Source organism: Betta splendens, chromosome 13 (genome assembly GCF_900634795.4).
Source record: "Betta splendens chromosome 13, fBetSpl5.4, whole genome shotgun sequence".
In the NCBI taxonomy this organism is placed as follows: domain Eukaryota; kingdom Metazoa; phylum Chordata; class Actinopteri; order Anabantiformes; family Osphronemidae; genus Betta; species Betta splendens.
The window spans coordinates 4,775,841-4,800,945 of NC_040893.2; the positions used below are offsets into that span (position 1 = coordinate 4,775,841).

At 41.8% G+C, this 25,105-nt stretch overlaps 2 protein-coding genes across 8 annotated transcripts in view; both read left to right on the top strand.

Annotated features, from left to right (window-relative positions):
• Positions 1-10,375, top strand: part of pitpnm3 (PITPNM family member 3) — a 65,278-nt gene extending 54,903 nt beyond the window's left edge. For 6 of the 7 annotated variants that reach the window (XM_029170753.3, XM_029170754.3, XM_055513969.1 and 3 more), the window contains 8 exons: positions 474-590; positions 4,385-4,501; positions 4,592-4,740; positions 5,403-5,552; positions 5,669-5,852; positions 5,937-6,065; positions 6,164-6,564; positions 7,979-10,375. In XM_029170753.3, coding sequence (XP_029026586.1) covers positions 474-590; positions 4,385-4,501; positions 4,592-4,740; positions 5,403-5,552; positions 5,669-5,852; positions 5,937-6,065; positions 6,164-6,490 — 1,173 coding nt within the window. In that variant the 3' untranslated portion in view covers positions 6,491-6,564; positions 7,979-10,375. Of the gene's footprint in view, positions 1-473; positions 591-4,384; positions 4,502-4,591; positions 4,741-5,402; positions 5,553-5,668; positions 5,853-5,936; positions 6,066-6,163; positions 6,589-7,978 lie in introns of all 7 variants that reach the window. The other variant, XM_055513966.1, reaches the window with a different exon arrangement.
• A 10,830-nt stretch (positions 10,376-21,205) lies between these two features.
• Positions 21,206-24,468, top strand: LOC114868368 (multidrug and toxin extrusion protein 1-like). The gene is made up of 17 exons (XM_029171867.3): positions 21,206-21,339; positions 21,467-21,568; positions 21,646-21,714; positions 21,795-21,943; positions 22,097-22,139; positions 22,234-22,278; positions 22,370-22,467; positions 22,562-22,659; positions 22,741-22,854; positions 22,951-23,018; positions 23,115-23,223; positions 23,302-23,377; positions 23,476-23,545; positions 23,641-23,773; positions 23,849-23,943; positions 24,020-24,094; positions 24,184-24,468. Exons 1-17 carry the CDS (start codon positions 21,214-21,216, stop codon positions 24,466-24,468), a joined length of 1,755 nt encoding a protein of 584 aa, XP_029027700.1. The 5' UTR covers positions 21,206-21,213.
• The last annotated feature ends 637 nt before the right edge of the window (positions 24,469-25,105 follow it).

Sequence of the window (25,105 nt, forward strand, 5' to 3'; positions counted from 1 at the left end):
CTCCTTCCTTTGCTCATGACGAGGAAACGTGAGCGGAATAATGAGCGCTGGCAGAGGATCACAAAGCGCTGCAGATATCGTCAGAAAGCTAATAAACATTAAGACCATTATTATGGTTCAGTGGTTTCTAGCTCTACTTAATGCTGCCTCACGTTAGGACACTGTTCAGGAAGCGAAGTGAATTTGTTCAAATCAGGCTTTCTCAGTCCAACGTGATAATTATGAGAACGTGTTCAACCGTCCAGAAGCGTTAAGAGCCTCGGGGTCGACAGCCACACGTGCACGGCGCGTTCAAGTAGCCGCCGGTAATTTCCTTCACGTCCCCCGCGTCGTTTTCACCCCTAATCTGTGTCAGCGCCGCTCTCGTCACAGAAGCGTTTCATTACAGTGACGAGTCCGGATCGTCACACCCCTGAATGCTGATCCCCTTTCAACATGTGTCTTATCTTGCATATGGACGTGTCCATTGGCAGCTCATGCGATGTGACTGCGTGAAGACCCAGGAGGCGGACAGCCTGGACTCGGCGCCGTTCTCGCCTTCCAGCCCGCGAGAAAAATGGCTCCGGAGGAGGACGCATGTTAAACTGAGGGTAACTAATCGTTAGTCTGTGTAAACAACCTTCTCTTCCAGGTGTCGTGCAAACACAATTGGGAATTTATGGCCTCATAATTCTTTTTAGAAGCTAACAGTAAATTTGAAATGAAAGTGAACAAACGCATGAATATTGTGTGTTTGTCTGTTGTCTGTGATGTGCCTGTCATTGTCAGAAACACACACACACAAACAGTTTTTCTGCTGCAAATAAAACCTATTCTGCTTCAAACCCCATTTTGTTGTTATACTAGCAGGCGCACCCAAACTAACTGGTTGTACTGGTTGGAGATCGTAATTGGTAAGGTCTACACTATTGAGCTTGGTGTTATTGGTTTTAAGCAAACGCACAAACCAGAGATCATTTTTTGCCTTCATTTTATTTTTGTATTTTTAACTAAAGAAATGTCAAGACCAATGTATGTGGTTACAATAACAAATGTACACCACAACTTGACCTGAATTCCATTAAGATTTTCTAAAAAAACAAAAGCAAGACCATGTCCAGTCGAGGATCAAGGTGACCATTTGGAGACTCCAAAATCACAAAATATGACCAAGACGAGGGAAGGTAGGGGTTAAAGTTGATTTTGTACAAAAAGAGCAAGCGCTGACATTGGCTCAGATCTTTGCTAGATTTCGAGGCATAGTGTTTTCTGTTCATAGAGTCCCAGAGGTTTACGTTTTCTAACCAGGCATAGCATGCCATTCCAGGTTATGTGTTCACTGCTGGAGATGAAGTATTATATCAGGTCAGATTGCGTCATTGCCATAATCTACATGACTATTGTGTGGCTGTTATATTGGAAAAAAAAGGAATCTTCTCCCACGTTTTCACCTTGGAGCAGTGAAGCGGGAACAGACACAATTACTGGATGTTTCTGAACACTCAATGTCAAATCTTTATGGCTCCTTTCATCTGCTACTTTTTAAAGGCAAGGATTTAGTGTCTGCCTGCTTTTCATGGGCCTATAAATAGAACTGTACCATGGAAACCTGTCGGCGCTGAAGGTTGGGAGTGTTTCTTCTTCTTATTTAGTGCGATTCAGTTCACGCCTGTGTCGTTTTGTTTAGTAATGCGTTTCTGATGCGCCTGCCTGAAGGAAAGCGGCTCTGACACGTTGCTGCGTCCTGAATGCGAAGCGGCGCGTGCTACAGTTTAGAGCTGCTCTGTGGGGATCCAGCCTGCACAGCCAGCACTAATACTATTGGCTCCGATTCTGGTCTCTGTGAGAGGGTTTCGTTGGAGCTGGAGGGAGACGCAAACACACAGTCTGCTCTTACGCAGACGACTGTGACTCAGATTACTCAGTCAGAGTCTGCAGCTTATTCCTTCCGCCGTTCTGAATGGAGGGTGATATGTAGTTTTCCTGTTGTTACTCTGACAGACATCCAAACTCAGCTCTGGACCTTCTCACACCTCTCAGATGATGGGCTGTGTCTGCTGTACCTCTGGGCTAATAATCGGCTTTAATTCTCGGCTCTGTCGCTTTCTCTTTGCTCTGTTTCAAGTCTGACGCTCCAAAATCTCCAGGTTATTTATCCTGGAAACACGCTAAACATTAAATTGCACAACACAACAATCTGTCCTGCTGCTTCTGTGATAACAGAAACATGGTCTCTGGATACAAGAAACATGCTCAAACTGTGATACTAGTATCTCTTCATTGCTTCAAGTGAGGTGGTGTGGCTCAGATTATGATCAGTTCTTTAACATTTCCAGATTCTTTATTTCTTATCACTCTGGTCTTTACCTAACCTGTTCTGCGTGGACGTATACAAACTGTAAACTTAATATTTTTATGTATTGTTAGCATACCACTGCGGTTTTCCACCTTTTGGTATTCTGGGCTGACCTACGTATTTTCCTAGCAAATGTTACAGTATAAAGAAAAGTCACACACATCAAGTTTGCTCTGCCTTTGATTCACTGGTGACAAACAGGGCAGAAATCATAAAAACCGGCTTCATATATTTGCAGGCCTGAATGTTTGCTCCCGACCCGGTGCTGGCAAACAGTAACTTACAAGGACTGATGACTAAGCAAATACAGCTGAACATGTTTATTATTAATGTTGTTTATTGGAACAGTTATTAGGCTGTTGTGGCCAAACATTAAAAGGACTCATGACACGGCCGACATCCATCTACTGAAGGCTGACATTAAAAAGCATTCAGCCATTGGCCTCCTGACATCATTGCATATTCTTTGCCTTGGTTTAGTCATGAAATTGCCTGAAATGTGTATCTGTTACAGTCTGAAAGTAAAGGTTATGGAAATGGAAGCGAGCTGGAGCACTGACATCTCTGTCATGCCTACTAGTACTGTAGTACTGTAAAGGGAAGGGATTGGTATTTCCATGTTACTCACACAGTTGAGCAGTTTGATGAAAAGAGATTCACAAAGAAACCTCAATCGAGTTCTTTTCTTTTTTATTCTACAAATTTCAGTGTCTGTAGTGTGTGACTTACTGTAGGACATGTATAATACACTGTCTAAATCATCCTTTTGTTTGTTATTACCTGTTATAGTATTTTGCTCTCCTGTCATCCCACCCCTGACTCATGTTTTTTTAGGTCATATCCTGCCTTTTTTGATTATATTTGTGTCTGTTCAGCTGCAGGCAGACGTCTCTCTCACTCCCTATGGAGTATGTATGTATGAACTGTACCGTACCTACTCTTTGTCCAGTTCAGCTTCATTGTGGATTAGATTATACATTTTAGAAGTGATTGTTCATGTTGAAAACAATCAACTGGCCCCTGTCTTTGACAGCCTCAGGTTGAGGGTTCTCTGTCTAGACGTGAGCCTCAGTGATATCATTTTAGAAATTCAAAAGAATAACTTTGTCTATTTTTGTTCCTTATAATCTCCCTGACCAGAGAACTGGCGCTAAGCATATCCCTGTCTGGTGGCTTGATGGCTTTTCTGATCAAGTCCTCCTTTTGAACTCAATTTCATACGAACTGTCTTCATTACGCATCCAACATTGCAGAGTTTGGTGCAATATCTCCTGTCTGGACATGATGGGTTATGGAGTCATATCCTAAAATTTTAAATAAGGTTTTGGAACTCTTGAGAATTAAGAGGGAGAGGAAGGGGCATTCAGTCAACATCTGAACTATGGAGGTGTGGCCATCTATCATAAATTGTGACTTGTGTTCTCAAGTCACTGGATTAGCTGGTGGCCCTGGCAACTGAGACTGATGGATATACATGTACAGAGGAACAAAGACTGAAGCTCTCCATGTTACACCAGTCAGAGGTTTGCTAATGTTATTTGGTCAAATCTTCTTCATTGCTAGGCGGCAGACACCCTGGACAAACTGGTACTTACAGTATTACACTGTGAGAACGGGGCAGCTGAGTTTGTCTTAATTTTGTCTTGTACTGTGCTGGGATCAGCTGGCTGTAAAGAGCTCATCTATGTTTTACATTGCTTCTTGTTCAGAATAATCTTTTATCTTTTCATCTTTCTTATTCTGTCCCTTCAGCTGCTCTTGAGCTTCTGGATAAAGAGACATATTACCCCCCTTTTCCACCCACCACAATCCTGATAAGACCCTGAGTTCTCTAAACTGTTCAACCTCTGGAATATCTTTGTGTCCACTGATCTGACCATCACCATTTCTAGTGGGGCTGGTTCATTTTGTTGGTATGACTCAATGGCGCACAGTAGCGAGCCTTTTTTGCTTTATGTCAAAACAAAAGCACAGAGGCAAAGTAAGATTTGTATTATGTTGCAATTAAATGTGTAACATAGTGCACCTTCCTCTTCATCTCATAAACAGAATGTCACAGCGAACCATAGGGTAAATGACGTCATCGCCACTGAGGATGGACCCCAGACGCTGGTTGGTCGCTTCATGTACGGACCCTTGGATATGGTCACGTTGACTGGAGAAAAGGTTCAAAACCAGTAGTTGCTTGCTTTCTGCTTCACCATGTTTGTAATAGACTGATATTGATCTCTGCCTGTGGAACCTTGCCCCTCTTAGGTGGACATCTTGTTGATGACTCAACCTCAGTCTGGCCGTTGGGTGCACTTTGACACAGAGGTAACCAACAGCAGCGGGAGAGTCACATATACCATACCCAAGAGCAAGAAACTTGGACTGGGAGTCTATCCAATTAAAATGGTCGTCAAGTAAGCAAAGAGTCTCTATCTGTGTTTAGTATCAAAACATCTACAACTGCAAACCATAGAAAAGGAAATCATTTAAATTATTGCTTTGTCAAAAACAAAACAAAAAATAAAACTACTGGAAACTAAAAAGCTAAAATATATTCTAGCTGAGAATAGAAAAAAAACTACCAAAAATGTGTAATATATTTATATTACAAATCTTTCTTCACTTTCATTTTTTATTTCAGTTTCTTGTTCTGGCGTAGGAGGCGGGAACTACCAAATCATTTTACGGTCACGTTGCCTTCGGAGGTTGCCCCCTACTCAAGGACTCACTTGATTCAAACCCCCACCAGAGCGCCAAGTGTGTCCTTGAGTAAGGCACCACTGCTGCCCCGGGGGGGGCAGTAAATGCAGTAGACAAATTTCGTTGTTACGTTGTAAAAAAAAAAGAAGGTTTTAGCCAATAATACTGCAGCTCATACCTAAAGTTTTATAGAATAAAATACATTTTATTGAGTGTATATTTAAATTGAGAAAATTCCTGTATACTTTTTCATAGTTAAGTATTTAACTAAGACTTTTGAGCCCGATTTGACTCCATACTGCTCTGCAAGATTGTGAGTAATAACTACTGCGAGGGAATCAACTGTACTTTCATGTCTTAATTGTCACATTTCAAGGGGGGATCAAACGAGTGCAGAGGCCTACCTGACTGTGTTGCCACGGGGAATGGAGTGCGTAGTCTTCAGCATCGATGGCTCCTTTGCTGCCAGCGTGTCAATTATGGGCAGTGACCCAAAGGTCCGCCCCGGAGCTGTTGATGTCGTCAGGTAGAATCCTCTCACGTTTTGTGGGTTGAGTATGTTGTTAATAAGGTTAACAGCCGTTACAGTGGCACAGTTGACCTAATGCATTACTTAAGTGGTTTTTGATGTGTTTCTGACAGACACTGGCAGGACCTGGGGTATTTGATCATCTACATCACAGGTCGTCCTGATATGCAGAAGCAGCGTGTGGTATCTTGGCTGTCTCAGCACAATTTTCCCCACGGCATGATCTTCTTCTCCGAGGGCCTGGTTCATGATCCCCTGCGACAAAAGACCATCTTTCTTAGAAACCTGATCCAGGAGGTGCGCTTGATTTGTGCAACTCTTTCATCTGGACAGTAGTTTGCAATATCCACCCCTGACTGTCTGCTGCTTTTTTCTCTCCAGTGTCACATCAAGATTAATTCTGCTTATGGCTCAATGAAGGACATTTCTGTTTACAACATGCTTGGCCTGGGCCCCTCCCAGATATATATTGTTGGCAGACCGTCTAAGAAGTACCAAAATCAGTGCCAGGTAGTTCAATTTCCATTTTTTTGTTTAGTTGTTACTCAGTTACTTTAATCTTCTGACCACTTTGAGTTTGTATCTCTCTCTCTTTGGGGCATGTGTAGTTTCTGAGTGAGGGCTATGCGGCTCACCTCTCCACCCTTCAATTTGGGCACAGAGCCAGACCAAAGAAATCCCCTTCGGTCAGAATGGTGCTGAGAAAAGGCTCGTTTGGTCTCTCAGCAAAACCCGATTTCCTGTGTAAGCGCACCCACCTTCGCAGAACCATGTCTGTTCAACAACCCGACCCGCCATGCACCCCCAACCCGAAGCCTGAGCGAGCCCAGAGCCAGCCAGAGTCGGATAAGGACCACGGAGGGGGCGCGGGTGGTGGAGTTGGACAAGGTGCATGGGGCCGGGCTTCCATACATCGTGGAGACACGACTCCCTGATGTCAGAGACAAATGGAACACTTGAAAGAGGACGAGTGATCGTCAAAGGGGAGTTAGTAGTGTCCAGGACCAAGGTGAGGCCTCATTTCTTTAAACAGGTGATTATTAGTTCATTTGATTCTTTTAGTTTTTGTCCCTTCTTATCTCCTTACTGCCATTTTGTATATACAGACAAGATGTCAGACACTCCAGTGCTGCTGGGAAAATGTTGTGTGGGGGGTTTCCATTAGTTCAGTAATCGGCAGGTGATACAGCCAACCATGACTGCAAACATGGGAGTGAGTGTAATAATAAAACACTGAGCCCAGATCCCAAGCCAGCTGGTATAAGAATACGAGGTAAAGAAGCTGAAAGCACTTTGTACAGAAAGCCTGATTATAGTCATATACTGAGTAATCAGTAAACTGAGCACTTGCTATTATTTTCTGTTTAGCCTTTCACCTTTGGGTACCTAACATCCTCACATGTTGACAGAATGGATGTCAGAGTTGTCTGCAACTCAACCAGAACAAAAGTGACGTCTTATATATTATAAAATGTTATAAAATGCAGCAGCAGTGTTAAGATGGCGGCTCGAGTGTTTGGAGGTCCATTTGGACAGAGTCAGAGCCAGCGAAACCTAAGTAATGGAAAAAAAACAATCTCTTTAATCCAAATTTGAACAGAAAACACCAAAACACTAAAAAATAAACCATGATAAACCAGGAGGGCAAAGACACTAAATGAACAGAATAATGAATAAACAAAACTAAGTTAACTACTAAAAAAAGGTCCAAAATAACCTAAGGCAAGGCATGAACAAACAGGCTACTGCATTGCATAAATCAATGAGGCTAACACATGACATGAACAAACAACAAATGCTAGATATAGAAAGAAGCTACTGTAAGGCTTTGCATGGACAGGAGTCAATGCACGTCTTACATGCAGAGCAACGCATGGCTAACATAATTGAAGGTTTAACAGAAGACAAGCTTAACAAAACACTGAGCTAAATAATGATGCCAATGCACGACTTTCATGCCGAGGAATGTGTGGCTAACATGACCAGGATTTAACACGGGACAAACTAAGACAAATAAACATACTCAAAAAATAAGAGTTCCGGAACCTTCAACTGATTATAGTCCATGGGAAAGTTCGATGCAACAATTGGCATGAGCTGAGCAGCATGGAGGGATGATGTGACGATGACCCAGTCCAAAGTAAGGGGCTGGGGAGGTACAGTATGTAAAGGGAGCAGAGGGCAGGCACAGGTGTGACACATTGAACTGATTGCAAAGAGTCTACTGAGGGAGAGAAAATGAGTGGGCGTGGTCCAAAGCAGAGGCATGGCCTGGTGAGGGAGAAGGTGTGGTCCACAATAGGAGAAAGAAAAGAGCAGAGCCACCCCAGGATCCTGACAAGCAGGTGTAGAGACTGAATTACAGAGATCGTTCATCATTGGAGCCTTTACTAATCCTCTCGCTCGCTCTGTGTCTTTGACAGGTTTACTTCCCCCTACTGTCCCTGTACTGTACATTGGATCCTCCTTGGCTTCACGTCCCGCTTGGCCCTGTACACTTTTCTACATCACCTGTTAGGCCCGTTTTATTCTTGACCTGCTCGGTGAATAATGTCTTAGTGCCTGAAACTGTAAGCAGACACCAGAGATGCTTATGTTTCTTGTGAATGTCCGTGTCCAGTTAAAATTGTCTAATAGTAACATTTTCAAGAATGTAACATCGTAAATATGCACTTCTTCACAAAACAAAGACATGCACATGCTTTATGGGACTGAAGGACTGTGATGATTTGGAACTGGCTGAGGCTTGAGCTCAGCAGACACTGCCCGACTCCATCATTGATGTAAATACGCATCACACCTCTCTTTACGGAATTCTGGACACAGAAGCGATGTGACATTTAGTTGTAGCCTGTGAACCGGAGCCTAAATCAGCAGACCCTTGCTGACTGCCGGCCTCTCCCACTGTCAGATGCCTCCTTCACGTGGTCGGCTTCCCATTCCCGCCCCCTTCCCCTGCCTTCAACAAGTCAGGCAGAACATGCCCGTCGACAGCTGCCTCAGCCGGACCCGGACCCCGAGGTCGCATTTTGCACTACTGGAGTACATGCAGAGGGTTGGACCTAGCTGCAGCGCTTGCTTTCAGAGAACAAAGTGTTGTATTTGTATCTTACTGTATTTCTAGTCTTTGTTTTTACCTGCAGATTGTGATTGTTGCTGCTGGTTGGTTAATTAATACTGTAGAAGGAACAAAAAAAATCAAGATCCAAGCCTTGAAAAACTTTACTGTCACTGTCATTTGTTGAAAAGTGTTAATTTGACCAAAAAGATGTTTACAAATTAAAGGACACGGCTGATAAACGTGAGTAGATTAGTGTAACATGTTCATCTAACTAATTATAGCAACTGTGTAATTAGCATTACTGGCAACATTAGTTTAGATGCTCATTAGCTGCAGTGGATTGGAGAACGCTGTGCCGTGGACCCCCTGGCTCTGATGCTGTCTTAGCACATGAGGCTAAAGCGAGTCCTTTAAAACTCTGTGCAAGTCAGACATATTTTTCTATGAGCAAATATTGTAAATAGGAATATTTTCAGTTTAGGTTTTTGAACCTTTTGTCGTTTGACTTGTCGAATGGTTGATTTTTGCCTTAAAAATGTACTTGATGAATTTTAGACATGAAAATAATTTGACCAAAGTACTACTGTTACTTCATGATAAAGTACTTTTCATGTTGGTATTTTGGTTTGATATGTCTTAGATGCTGTATATACAGTACGTGTGTGTGTGAGTGAGTATGTATGTGTGTGGACGTTCAGCTATTTGTTGTACAGTTACCTTTACCCTGAACATAAGGACGATGATTATGAGTTAGGTCTGAAGGAGTGTGTTGCAGGATGACGTGCTCAAGGGTTTTATAGCAGCTACTGGATGAAAGGAGCGGATTGTTTCTCGGGTGCCTTGGTTTGAGTGAAACTCTGCCTATCGGAGTGTGGGCCACGAGGGAGCGCTCATCCTGTAGGTGGTGTGGTAATTAGCTGTCCCACTAGTGCTACTGTAAGCGTGTACGACTCTCTGTGGTGCAGCCCCTGGTGCTGCATTGGGCCAATTAGCATCACCTTGTAATTGTATACTATTGTAGAAACAATACTGAAATCCTTCAATATATTTTGTTTTTGTGCTGCTATCGGAAAACATTTTTCCAAGCTATGAAAAATAAAAAAATCATTACTGTCGACAGAATAATCCGAGTGACTCCATCCGGTTGTGTAATACATTGTGGAAGTCTCGCATCATGATGATGCACAAACCGAGCTGAGCAGCATTTTAGTTCTACTAGTGTTAGTAAATGGCAAATAATCATCTGACGGTAAAATGGTGATTGTTCTGTGCATGTTAATTGTTCGATGTTAATAATAAACAATGTTTGTGGAGCTCCTTAACAAAAAATGATTGATATTAATAAAATTCACAACGCTACTACAGAACAAGAGGAAATGAAGAATGTCAAATTATATATGGTAATAAATGTTACAATTAACTCTAATATGCAGCTTATTCCTTATTATGTCGTCAAATTATTAGTATTCAATGAATTATGACTTAACTGTTGCCATTTATTTATTGCCAACTAATTTGCCATTTATTAACAATTCTCACCACTTAAATAAAACTCACGGTGTGATTTTTTCAAATTTGCTGATTTGTTTTTTCTGTGCACCGATATTTCACCTTTTGACCAACGAGACAAACGTCCAAATGCGGTCCTGAAAAACCATTTGTTTTGTACAAATCTCCTACGATGATGAAAATTCTATTGTGTATATCTCAATTTGTCTTTGATTATTCGGAAAATAAAATAAGTTTATTATTGCTTCAACAGTGTCTTTTCTCAATTTGTTTCAACATACCTCTCAGCTGAATCATGCCTGATGAGCTTTTTATCATTTATATTCTATACTTATTCAGAATTTGTAAGTGCCACAGATGCTGGGTGAGTTGTAGAAACCTCTCTGCTTTTCTTTTTAATATTCACTTAGAAGCTGTGCGACCTATAAATCAATCAGCTTGTCTCGGTGCTGATAGATTGGAGACAGTCCTGCTGTTACGATACAATAGGAGTCACAGCTGTAGGCCCTCACACAATAATCAGAGCAGCTCCTCTGTTTAACCACCGTATCGCTACAAGCCTGTACTGATTGCTGGAAATGAAAGGAGCCATTGACTGCTCAGTGCTGTGCCACAAACTAAAGCCTTAGAATGGAAGGTGAAGGGTTTCAGGCATGTCCAAATCTAGGTTATTTCAGTTTAAAACTCTTGAGCTAAAGCGGCCAGTCTACTGGTTTTGGTTGAACAAACCAGTTCTTACCAGTTTAAAGTCTGCAGTATTTGGTCTATTTCACAATCCACTCCACATTCTGAAAACAATAATACTATCATCAACTTAACCACAATGAACTAAGAGAACAATGATGTAGCTTGTGCCCTATGGTGTTTAGTTCTAGGTCGTGTATCTGGGATGATAAAGAGGAGCTTTTATTTTCCAAGACACATTTATGCCAAACATCATTAGTAACATACGGCCAGGGAAGAATATGCTCCCTTATCATACAGCGACACATGAAAGATAGTGAAAGTCCATCGCAGGGAAAACCGTGGTTGAAATGATTAAAAGCTCGCAGCTGTTTCTGGCTCGCAGCCTTCTTAATCTGGGTCTCTCTGTGCCCTGCTATGCTCTTATTGGCAGTGAAGAATTCAAAGTTGAAATTCCTCCTCCCTTTTTCTCTTTTCATCTAATCAATGTCTGGCAACAAGGTAGTTTTCCCTGTGAGACTCTTTAGTAAGAGTGTGCCGTTACCACTAGGTGCTCGAGTGGGAGAGTCGTTATTTTGTTCATCCGTCTTCATTAGGGTTTAAGAACTCATTGTAACTTGTTTTAGTCGCACTTCGTATAACAAGATATTTGTTTTAGCGAGTTTAGGAATCAGGCCTGACCTTTGGCATTTAGAAAGCAGTTTATTTGTTTTATTTGTGAGCTCTACGATTTCCTTTGTACAATGTCAAGAAAAAAATGCAACATCCTCTTCTCCTCTTCTACATCATCTTATTCGATTCCTTTTCTTAAAAAACACTGGGGGCTCGTTCATGCATGTCAGATGACTGTCCCACTTTTTTGATCCAAGTATCTTTATGAACAGGATTCATTTACTGTACAAGTACAGTAGTTTCAACTCACATATCACTTTTCTACCATATTAGTGTTTGGTCACTGCTTCTCATTCACCCACTAGTGCAGAGTTGCTTCTGCAGCTTCACCTGAAACACCGGGGAAACGAAGGGTTTGGTGTTTTGCTCAGGTCAGCTTTATAATGACTTGAATCTGGTTCCCAAATGCTAAATGACCCCAAGGACCATGTGGGTGATTGACGTGATCACCCACGTGTCACATCATGAGCTGGTTCATGATGTGAACTACTCAGGACCACTATCCGAATCATAAATCCATCAATCTGTTCTGAAGGAAGTACTTCTACTAAGTAAATAAAGACACCCAGAACATTTGTACCCAGATAGTGGACTTAGAGAATAGATAGAATAGCTTTGTCTGTATATTTCCTAGATTATTACTATATTTTTTTCACTTCCCATCTGGCGATCATGTGCTTGCTCACACACACACACACACACACACACACACACACACACACACACACACACACACACACACACACACACACACACACACACACACACACACACACAACCATACTATACAGTAATGGAAGCAGTAGCAGGGACTGTGACGGTTTTCATACGCTGTACATGCTTTTGTTGACCTGTTTCACTGTAATTGGTGTCCTTAAGATGCTTTTACACTGAGAAAATGGGAGACCCCCTCAGTGTTTAGCAGCTGCAGGCTACGATCATGCAAAGCACAGCAAACTGGAGATGTACAATTTTCCTTGAGAATATTCTGCATTTTCCTGATAACGCTCCGCTCATGGCATGCTGTGGGAATTCTTCTGAACGCAGCACATTTCATATAAAACACTGAAATAAGCTAGAGTACAGTTTAAAGAGAATAATGGAATTTGTTGTCCGAGTTAATGCAGTTCATGCTTCCCCGTTCGAGATGGTTACCTAGCAGCAACTTAACACTTCCCGTGACCTTCGCTTCAGCTTGGCAGCTGCGCGGCTGAATCAGCCTTATTGTTATTCTTCAACAGTATTGTGTGTTTTTTTTTTGTTTTATGATCTGCCAGGTGATTTCTGGATGCCACAGCACAGTGATGAAAATGAAACGCATTCAAATGTGAAGAGCTGCCAAGACAGAGAAAAGAGACGAGAACCTGGACAGATGTGTGGTTTTCTGCATAACAGAAGGTGTCAGAGTACTTGACGATATACAATAGATCTTACAAATAGCGATGTTTACCTGTGAAGATTTGTTGCCAATTAATTTAGATAATTTCTGAGAAGCGTCTTGTTCTCTGCTGCCGTGGTGTCACTGGAATAAACTGTTTGGGTGTTTGGTGAAATGACCAAAGGTTGCACTGCTTCAAAATATAATAAGTCTAAAAATATTCCACAGGCACAGCACCTACAAACCTACAAAATCCTATTATATCAGTCTCCCTGTGACTTCAATTACAAGATACTAGAGTTTGGAAACTCATTACTTTTTAAGGGGGAAACAAACAATCTATAGACTGCATTTTGTTTTGAGGGAAAGCAATTATCCAAAATGCCACCGGGAAGAGAGGGTCAGGCGCCAGGGCCACGTATCACTGTTTACGGTGGCATTAGATGTAACACACGGTGCCCCTTCACAGAAGAGCAGCACATTTTTCACTGCCATCATCAAGCAGAGACGTCAATATTTAACTGACCTAATGGTGTGACTGCTCCGAGGGAGGGTGCGTCAGAGCATCTTCGGATCTGCGCGGTCGGGGGCTGTTATGTAACTAGGTGGAAACAAAAAGAGCGAGCAGCGATGTCTGTTTTATGCGGCTGAAAGCAAGACGCCTCGCAGCTTTTTAAACACAAGAGGCCACGGTTTGGCTTTGTGTCCCTGCTTGACTGTAAACAGAAAATTTGTGATAGTAAACATGTATCCAGAGTGTTGTCAGCCCAGTATTTAATCAACACAAGTAGCACTTTACAATATAATAAAGGAATAAGATGTCTCCTTCACTTAATGTTTCCACTTCTGACCACTTTCATGTCATCCACTTGTAAAGCACAGTGCAGTCCTCTTTTAAAAACAAAACAAAACATCGAAATTAAAGGAACAAAACTATGATGGTTTGAATCCTATTTGTTAAACAGATTACAGTTTGTTCATGTTAATGACTTCCATATATGAATTAGCTTTGGAGTACCACAGGGTTCTGTGCTTGGTCCAGTACTGTTCAGTCTGCTTGTAGCCTAAAGCTAATAGTAAGAGATGGTTCAGTTCACTGGCAATGATTGTTAGTCATAGGAAGCATCTCTTAGTTAAGCTACAATAGACATAGACTGCTGGGGGACTTCATTTATACACTAAGCTCCCTTTTTTCCATCTATTTCTTCTATCCAATAACCTCTGATCATGGATCATCAGTCTCTGGTCCAACCATCCTGTGTCCAGTTACTGGTCCAACCATCCTGTCTGTGTCCAGTCCCTGGTCCAACCATCCTGTGTCCAGTCTCTGGTCCAACCATCCTGTGTCCAGTCCCTGGTCCAACCATCCTGTCTGTGTCCAGTCCCTGGTCCAACCATCCTGTCTGTGTCCAGTCTCTGGTCCAACCATCCTGTGTCCAGTCACTGGTCTAACCATCCTGCCTGTGCTTTGTTGTTGCCTGCTGTTGTTGCTGTGCTTTTCTCTCTCTCTATCCTCTCACCCCAACCGGTCGAGACAGATGGCCGCCCACATCCAGCCTGGTTCTGCAGGAGGTTCTTTGTTAGACAGGGACTTTTGCCTCTCTACTGTTACTGTCAAATTGCTTGTCGTATGTGGGATTTGTTGGGTTTAGTTGTGTAAGGTCTTAAACCTTACCTATCTTAAGTGCCTTGAGATAACTATATCATCATTTGGTGCTGTAAAAAAATTCAATTGAATTGAATTAAAAGGACAACTTCAGCTAATGTTTGGCCAAGATAGCGTAACATAAAACAGAAACCTAATTTATTAATTTGTAAATTCTAAAGTTAGTGGAATTTAAAAAAAAAAATTATTTTATGGCTCTTTCCTTCCTCACATCTACAGTCAGCATCGGATCAGGTCTAGTTCTTTTTACCAAGCTCTATCACAGCATCAACCAATTCTCAGCTACAACACAGACTCCACTGAAGAGTGAAATTAACGTTGCCCAGGTCAGATGCAGCTAATGTACAATCGTAATCAGCATCAATTTGCCCCATTGGCTAATTCGAAATTCTGTTGTGAAAAACGGCTGCTTTATTATATGTCATTGTATCCGCTAATCTTTTCTCTGCAGCTTGAACAATAGTGGTATTAACTGTTTATTTACAGTACATATATACAGTATATAAACAGATCTATGTGTATCATCTACACTCGTACAAGTCTAGACACCAACTCTGATGCACAGATGCCAGAATGTATTGAACTCATGCATCAACTGATGTCGTTAGCAACCATGCATCATATTCAGCGAACCAATGCTGTACGGTAATATTCTACATAATGTCTGCATGATACATAAAGCTGTCGCGTGCATGGACTGAGGAGCGAGAATAAAGGCACAAAGCAGAGCAGCAGGGAGGCAGAGATAGACACACAGGCACATGAGGTGCCATCTGATGGACTCAGCAAACACAAAGGCAACAGCAGCGTTGGGGAAAATAACAAGTGACAGATACAAATCACCGCCGCAGCTCCACATGGTATCTGCGGCCTCCATTCCAACAGCCTGATTGATTTAGACGACACGAAGCCTGGAGGGCTTTGGGTTGTCACACTAAGGGGCAATCACCGGCTCTTAAACTGAAAGTGAAGGCAACTAAGAAGAAATGGGGAACAAACAGGAAAGGTACGCTTCACTTATCCCTCCCTGTCAACTCCTGATTCTTGTCTTTCCAGCTTCTCTCTTCAATCCTCCATTTCCTGCTTCCGTTCATGGTGACCATGTTCTGTGGGTGTCTGGGTAACGAAGTGATGGCTGGCTATGGATTAGCTTCTACTGTAAGTGGTCATGCTACATAGAGTTGTGGAAGCTAATATGAGGAAATAAAAAAAATAAATCTGTCACATAGCTGATGATTTCATCGATACATGACCATGATCTATGATCATATTTGTTGCATTCCAGACCATCAACGTGACCACAGTGTGTGGTCTGGCTCTGGCATGTGATACTCTGGTGTCTCAGGTGAGAAAAAAACTCTTTTTCCTGAGTCTCTGGTTAGTACCCACGTTTCTGACACCCAACCCTGACTGTCCACTACATTGCAGACGTTCGGTGGAAAGAACCTGGTGTGGGTGGGAGGGATCCTGCAGCGAGGCATCATCATCCTGCTGACTAGAATCTAAATTCAAATCTGTTCTTGTCTCCGATTGACAGATAAGAATCAACATAAAGAAAAGAATCCTAGTTCTGAAAAATAATAATAAGAGCTCTGAGTTTGACGTCTGCAAATTATTCTCTGAGGAGGAAATGAATGAATGAGGGAATGAGTGCATTGTCTGACGTCTGGCTGAATCTGGGAGTTTAGTACATGCATTGTTATGATCTTGGTTGAAACTACGACCCCACTGCTGTAGTTGTGTATGTTTGCTCGTCTTCCAGTGGATCTGCAGCAGCCACTTTACATCTATATGTTTCTATTTACCTACATTTGGTGTCAGAAGCTTCACGTAGCGACGTGGGGAGATGAGGTGCTTAACATTCACGGTGTCACGCTTACATCAGACTGCTCTGTCTTCCATTTTCCATCCATGCTACACAAATGAGTATCTCACTCCCCCTGTGGGTTGGACCTACATGGTACAGTACTGTGTATCACCCACAGACCATTAATTCTTACATTTGCACTTTAATATAAATATAAGTGGTTTTCTTTTTGGTTTTCATTCTTGTAGCTCAGTTTCAAATATTGTTGCAGCTTATGTTATAAAACATAAGCTGTTTGTTTTGATTAAGCTTCCAAACATTCTCAGCAGTTGACTCTGCACGACAAGACTGGACATTCACGTATTTATTTGTGTGTTTATTTATTTATTAGGATATTCTCTCTCCCTCGCAATAGGTCTCTGAATTGGTTTCTGTCTAAGCACAGAAAAGCTGCTTAAACGTTGTGCACATCTTGCTATAAGACGTGCATCACCTGACATCTAATATTATAAATATTGATGAGGATTCATGAATTCCTGCTGGCTGAGGCCGTCAAGCAAAACACGTACTTGTTATCATAATGGACAAGGTCCACGGTCCATAAACACAGTCAAATGCACACGCACAAACAAGGCTCAACTTACACTAGCTACACTGACTCTTAACCCTAGAGCACTATCACCGAGTGATCTTCACCAGAACAAAAGTATTACCATTTTTTTAATATTCATATAATATTTCATTTTTCTGAGTATCACGGGTCCCTGGGGAGCTTCAACGTTGCTTTTTTTAGTAATTTTCATTTTGAATTTTTCGGTTCGTCATCAAATGTTACATGGCTGTTACCTTTCTTCGCTTGTGCCTCTCGGTTCTGTTTTGTCCTTGTCCAGATTTGTTCACTTGTGCTGTGAGTCTGTGTTTGGTGTCTCTGTGTTCTTTGTTTAGATTTCTAGTTATTAGTTTGAGTCATTTACTCTGTTAGTGCAATCATGTTTAGTTCTTGTTACTAGTTGGATTTATGTTTACATTTGTTCGTTCTGTTGATGAGAACTGAGTTCCATTATCAGTCACCAAGTTGAACGGCATCCCCCACCTAACAAATATACTTTTCAGACCAGTAATAACTTGTTAGCTGGTGATGATTGACAAATGTGCAATTTCAATGTGAATAATATTCCACAACCACGAGGTAGTGTTTTACATACGTCTGCAGCAATTTTATACCATGGACCTGGTGGCAATGGGGTAGTCATTAACAGTTCTTTCCTCTGAGTAGGTTTGTTTCTCAAGCAAAACTCACACGTTTTAAACAGTTCATTAATATATTTGCTAATCTCTGGCCACCACACAAACATGTTAGCTCACTTGCAACACTGTCAGATCCTGACGTCCTTTATGAATCTGAGAGAGCACAATTTTCCTCTGTGAGGGGGAATGTCAATCCTGTAATTATACAGAAGGAGTTTACCAAGATCATATGAATTTATCAAGGGAACAAGTGGTTTGTGAGCTGTCTGTAACAGAAAATTGTCTATGCCTTGGAGATATCTTACGAACTGTTAACATGCCCAGACACTTGCCAGACATTTTTTCTTAATCTGTGAGTAGCGTTGCTCTGTCTCTGTCAATGTTTGTGAACAGGATGCTACCGGCTGTAGTCCATTTTCCTGCTGCTGGTACAGGGCTGCTCCCAACCCATTACTGCTGGCGTCTGCACTTACTACTGTTTCTTTTCTTGCGTCATAATACACTAAGACTGGTTGTAGTAAGCAGGGTCTTCACCTGATTGAATGACTGCTCTTGTGCCTCTCCATGCAGTCCATGCAGTCCATGCAGTATCTTTCCTCAGCAGGCTGTTAATAGGATACATAACAGCTGAAAGATCAGGGAGAAATTTCCCTAGGTACTTGATCATCCCAATAGGTTTGGCTCTTTTCCAATGACGTGTCCGAAATATTGAATTTCTGATTATCCAAACTGGCATTTGTCCTTATTCAACTTCAGGCCAGAAGTCTTAATAGTCTGAATGACTGCCTTTCCTCTGCCTTTGTTGAGAGCACCTGTGGAAGCAAGCACGCTCGTGTATTGTATTCCTCCTGGGCACAAAGTGATCCTCATACTTCACCATTACTGTCCCATAACAGTCATAATCTTCATCTTCCTCTTCTGGGAACGTAAACGTGCTGAATATAGGTTCCGCTTCTTTTCGCATAGCATACAAGAGGGTCCTAACTTGAACTTCCCCGCTGTCCTAGTCGAGCTTTGTAACAATCTTATAGTGAAAAAAACACTGCTTCCAGGCCGGCCTTTCCGAAGGCTTGGTGAAGTCAAATGACTCAGGTGCATGAAACTTCGTCATGTCACATACCGTCTTTTTTCAGGCAGCTAGGACAGTCACTTCAGACAGCATGTCATGAAGCTCACGGAGGCCCTTCCTTTAGTTGATTCAAATTTTATTTATTGTACACCAATTAAACACAATGCTGAACACATTCTTATGCCTACTACAACGTAACTCACTCTACCCATAATTCCCCATCAACAACTTGGATGTATGGGACTACAGTGACATCCTTTGGACTAACATTACCACTGCAACTAAGTCTCATCGCACCCACCATAGTGATGGTGTAACTTTTTATAGCGAAAGTACTGGCTAGCTCAACCTAGAGCTTTGGCCTGACTGACTGACAGGATGGGAGTGGAGGACCCAATCACACGAGCACGAGACAGAACACAAGATATGAATAATTTTATGAACACCAACAGGACCAAATACAAACGAGGGGGTAACAAACAGAACAAAGTAAAGGGAGATGATTGAACTAAAAATCACTGCTGAGCAGGATCAGTATCATAAGGGCAGCAAGTCACAGGAACATAACCAAAACTTGGTTTTGGTTACCAATGCTGGGTTGTTGACAACAACCCAGCATGCAACACTAATTGATAATATATTTACCAATGATATCGATAACAAAATGACTAGTGGACTACCTATAAATTATATTAGTGATCATCTACTGTAGCAGTTGTCATGAAATGCAGGGGAGGAAGGACCCAACTGCACAGATCAGAGACAGAACTTGAGTAAAATGTTTTAATGACGACAGCTCCCAAAACAACCTCTACAAATACGGGACAAACTAGACTTGCCATGTGAGCTCATGGCTCACCTCGCTCATGGTGAGCGGGGACCAGGCTACTAAGGCCTGCAAACTGAGGAAGGAGGACAATCACACACCAATGTACAATATAACAATAGTACGGTTTATTAAACAACAAAATATAAACATGAACCAAAGTGAACAAAGAAGCAATAACTAACTTAAAGCGCTGCTATGGAGGAGAATGAATAAGTCTAACCCTGAATCTAACACTTTTAGGAGGACATAAAAAAGAGTAATAGAATTGATGTGTTTAAACATAAATATGAAGGCATGTGTCAAACAAGATATAGGCTCATGATTAATTAGATAGAACATTGTGGGAGTGGTGCACAAATATTAACATTTCATAATATGTTTTTGTAATAATTTTTTAGTTTATGTGATGTGTGTAAATAATAGTCTATATAAAGATATTGACGACTGAAAAACAAAAAAATGGAGAGACTGAAACGTCTTCTATTTGGTTGAAGCATTGCATTTGAATTACATACATTGAACATTATCATTAAACATAAACTAAACACAGAATTGGTCAAAGTCTATCTGGGTGGTAAGGGGACAGTTTGCCAAGGGCTGTCCGTACTGGGTGTGCAGACAAAGGTTACAGATCTGAGCGCAGTTCACACTGGTAGAGGGGGACAAGGAAAAAAGATGGCTTCTGAAACACGGAGCGCGTTCCCAAGATACGAGGGACCCGGGCCCTAGAGGGTCCTTTGAGAAAACAGAGGGTTGAGAAAACACTTCAGGGCAGACTCTGCCACCAGGTCTGGTTCCGTTTTTGCGGAGACATCTGTGAAAAGTACTTTGTTTACAATTGTTCTGGCTGAAACAGAAAATCTAGAGTTGGAAATGAACTCTGAAAGATGGGTTCAGGACAGACTAAGTTTTACCACCAGAAAACAACACTGCAAAATTAATAACAGATAAAATATGGTGTTTCATGTCTCCGTGGGTAAAAAAATTATGGGTCTAAACATTGATTGAAGGTGAGGTTATTGGGTAGGACTAGATAAGTCTAACTTCTTCCTACTCCGTTCAAGCATGTACTATTTGAAAGCTGAAATGCATTTTCTTGTATACATAAAAAAATTATGTGTTGGTGTATCAACTGCTTTTACATGTTTGAAGAAATAGATGAATAATGTTGCCAAATTTACTTACAAGTTAACCTGCACCGCTGTCAAGCAGAACACCAAGGCATATGACATGTTAACGTTTGATAATAATCCTAAAACACAGAAATGTGCCCTCCTTTCATGAGGGAGATACTCGTCTTCTGTAACTGAACAGCTGTGCAGCAAAAGCTTTTTCGTGAATACTAATTTTCTGTGTTCACATGAAACAACACAGAGGTTATGTAGAATGTTCAGCTATGAGACTTATGATCATTCACTCCATAAATTCAGTCAAAATCAAACTGTAATCATTGTCCTATAACTGAATTTAAGTTTAAATTGCAACGGTAATTATATATTTTAAATTGTTACAGGTACAACATGATAAACAGCAGTTTTAAATTCATTTATTGTTATCTTGGGTGTTTTGCTATGTGTCAGATCCATAAAGCAGTTTGCCAAACCACTATCAAGTAAATTAATTAGTAACCTTAAAAAGGATGACACCCTTTACACGATCGTGGTGAATTCTGTCCCTGACGAGTGACAACACAAAGACGGTGCAGTACACGACGAAGGGCACAAGCTTCGGCGGAATGAACCGATCCAGCGACATGCAGGAGCCCAGTGACAAGCTGTTCTGCTGCACGTGGCTGCGCAACAAGGTTCCGCTCACCTGCAGAGATGAGCTGTACCACCTCCTGAGGATGACAGGGCCCCTGGTGAGAACTGACAGGGATCAGGTTCAGTTCTTACCAGAGAAATCTCTAAAGAGAAATCTGATTTACACAATTTCCTGGATCACTTCTATTTTTGGCACAACAGCATTTATGATTCCTGTCTTTCCAGCTTCTCTCTCGAATCCTCCTTTTCCTGCTTCCATTCGTGGTCACCATGTTCTGTGGGCGTCTGGGTAACGAAGTGATGGCTGGCTATGGATTAGCTTCTGCTGTAAGTGGCCACTCTGTCACATAGCTGCTGACTTCATCGATACATGACCTCTTATGATCATATTTGCTGCATTCCAGACCATCAACGTGACCACTGCAGCAACAGGGTGTGGTCTGGCTCTGGCATGTGATACCCTGGTGTCTCAGGTGAGAGAAAACTTTTTTCCCCTGATTCGCTGGTTATTACTCACATTTCTGATGCCTTTCACGCTGACTGTACGGTGCAGACGTTCGGTGGTAAGAACCTGCTGCGGGTGGGGGTGATCCTGCAGCGAGGCGTCATCATCCTGCTGCTGTTCTGTCTGCCCTGCTGGGGTCTGCTCATAAACGCTCAGGCCGTCCTGCTACGCCTGGGCCAGGATCCCACTGTGGCCAGGTGACAAGCAGCCACTAGAATCTGTATTCAAATCTGTTCTGGTTGTCTCAGTTTGACAGAGAACAATCACTGTGGAGAAGAGAATCCTAAACCCAAATAATATGAGCTCATGTCATTTATTAAAATGAAAGGTTAATGACTTCTTGATTTCAGAATAGCCCAGCTATACATTACAGCCTTCCTTCCAGCAGTACCAGTAAGTTGTGACTCTTGGCTTTCTTACATTTGCAGTAGAAATGATAATATTGGTGTCAACATTTAGGGATTTTATTTGACTGTTTGTCTATCAGGCAATGTTTCTGCATCGTCTTCAGTCATCTTATCTGCAAAACCAGGTGCGGTCACATTCTAGCATATGAATGGTATTACACAGAGTCTAAATATGATGTGGGAGTGGTCTTCATCGTCTGGTGTTTGTCTACTCAGGACATCATACTGCCTCAGATGTACACTGCTGCTTTGGCAAACGTAGCCAATGTGATGACCAACTACATATTCCTTCATTGGCTGGATCTGGGAGTTTAGTATGTTTACTTTAACACATCAGTATCTTTTTCTTTTGGTTGAATGAAAGTATGAGCCCCCTCCTGAATCTGTGACTGTTTGCTCATGTTCCAGTGGATCTGCAGCAGCTAATACTCTGTCTCACATTTACAACTGTGCGTTTCTATTTGCCTACATTTGGTGGAAGAAGCTCTACGTAGCGACATGGGGAGGTGAAGTGCTTTTCACAGTGGCTGACTGCTCTGTTTTCCATGCTGCATATGCTACATAAGAGTCTCTTTCGCCCCCTGCAGGCTGGTCCCTAGAATCACTGCAGGAGTGGGGCTCCTATATGAAACTAGCCATTCCCAGTACATTAATGACATGTTTTGAATGGTGGGTTTATCAGTTTGGGGGATTCTTTGCAGGTAGGTATTATTTTATTATATTCCTAATTATTATACTTTTATCCACTTAAGCACTGAATCATAACTGTGGTCTTTTTTTTTGTTTCCACTGATCAGGAATGCTGAGTGAGAATGAACTGGCAGCTCAGCATGCTGTGATAATGGTGACATTTATAACCTACATGGTACAGCAGTTTGTTCAGTCATCACTTGTAGATGTTGTTGTTTCTATTTTTACCTGTTTTATTTACAGTATTTTATACAACAATTCCATATTGTAGTTCCCTTATGCTATTCAAGCAGCAGCATGTGCCCGCGTAGGGAACGCCCTTGGAGCAGGGGACACCGACAGGGCCATGCTCTCCAGTAAGATGTCACTCACACTTGCAGGTTAGTTTGAAACGTGAAAGCTCGTCTTCAAAAGTGAAAATCGCTTTATTACGTTAAACATTCATTACTACATTTCAGCAAGTTTTGCGGTTGTTGAGGGTCTTGTACTTGCCTCTACTAAAACAGTAATTGGCTTCATATTCACCTCTGACAAGTGAGTTTTATTCAGATTATTTCAGTTTGTTTATATGTCATCAACTGGGAGATCTAATATTTAGATCATATAATATATAATCTAAATGATCTTCTCAGGGAGATTGTAGGTCTTGTTTCCCATTTGATGAATGCGTATTGCTTTCTTCAGTTCTTCGACGGACTTGTGGTAAGTCCAACAGCTGCAGTATATACTGTACATTTTAATTAAAAACATGTCCTATACATCAAATCCAAACATATTTTCGTTTCTTGCCACCCCAGTGTGTTTGCACTGGCATTTTCTTGGGCACGGGAAAACAGAAAATACCAGCTGTAGCTAATCTCGTCGGGTACTACGGCATAGGACTTCCATTGAGCATCGTCCTAATGTTCGTGGCAAACCTGAGAGTCCTGGGTAACTAGACTGTGGTTCAATAAGGAGGCAGATTAATGTCGCTACACCCTTGACAGACTGATTTGTCTCCTGCAGGTTACTGGCTAGGGCTGCTCATTTGTGTCATCTTACAATCCACCTTCTACATCGTTGTCATCTTTAATTTAAAATGGAAGGAAATGACAGAAGAGGTGAACTAATGATTACTTTCAGACTCATTCAAATCCAATGACCTGACAGATATTTTTCTAATGCTGTTGTTTGCAGGCTGTGAAACGAGCCCTGAAAAAGACATACATAGCTGTTTCAGACGCTAGCGGACAGTCATCAAGTAATGTTAAAGTCAGTACACAGCTACAACGCATCCACCTTTGTTGTCTAAATCCCAACACCACCTAAAATTGAATGACAGTATTTTCCTTTCTTTGAAGCCAGGAGACGACTGCACATCAGAGAGCACAACACACGATGATGAAGATAAGCAAATGCATGAGCTACCTCAACTTCAAGATCGTCTCTCTTCTACCCAGCTGATCCTCAGACGAGGCCTTGCAGTGTTCATAGCTGTCGCTCTTCTGGCTGCGGGAGCAAGCGTCCACTTCCTTGTGCCATTGCCAAAGCCTAGGCATTCAGAGGCCAGGAACATAGACTGGATTAATGCTACTGATACTCCTAATCGGAATCTTTCCACCGTGTTGGTCTCATTAGCTCAGTAATCCTTCACCTGCTGCATTAAATGTTAATGTATTTGTGCACAACAATAGACTGAACCTATTGCTTACATTAACACAGCGCTAAGCTTTGGCAAAAAGAAAGTGAATTTGTGACAAAAATGCATTGTATTTATTCTTTCACTGCATTCATCGAGTTATAGTAAAAAAAAACAGTCTCCTTTGCTGAGAAAACAGTCTCCAACAAAGGAAAGGCACTGACAGGCAATGGAAAGGTAAAAAAAAAAACAGGCACGAGATCAAACCAAGATGAGTGCTGAAAGGCTGACAAACCGGGTAACGTGAGCAGACAATCTGATAACTGAACAAGGTAAGTACTGTACAGTAGTGGTGCTTAAATACTGAACTAAATGACTAATTGAAAACAGATGGTGAATCACATGACTGGTAGTGAGGCTGACAGGATCAAAAACAGACGGCAAAATAAAACAGCAAATGAGCAAACAATATACGACTCCTGACAATAGATGGGTCAGCCAAGCAGGGTGGGCGCAGGGAGGACTGGATGAGGGCCAAACACAGGGACAAACAGGAACTAGGGAACATCAACAAAATGAAGTAAGTCCATAACAGCTGAAACAAAACAAAGTCTGTCCACTCATTTCATAGAGGGTGGAAATGA

Bases quoted from the DNA above. Each gene is read 5' to 3' on its own strand.
- LOC114868368 (XM_029171867.3), top strand. From the start codon at position 21,214: ATGAACCGATCCAGCGACATGCAGGAGCCCAGTGACAAGCTGTTCTGC. The intron at 21,715-21,794 runs GTGAGAGAAAAC...TGTACGGTGCAG, and splicing joins GTGATACCCTGGTGTCTCAG to ACGTTCGGTGGTAAGAACCT. The intron at 22,660-22,740 runs GTGAAGTGCTTT...CGCCCCCTGCAG, and splicing joins CTACGTAGCGACATGGGGAG to GCTGGTCCCTAGAATCACTG.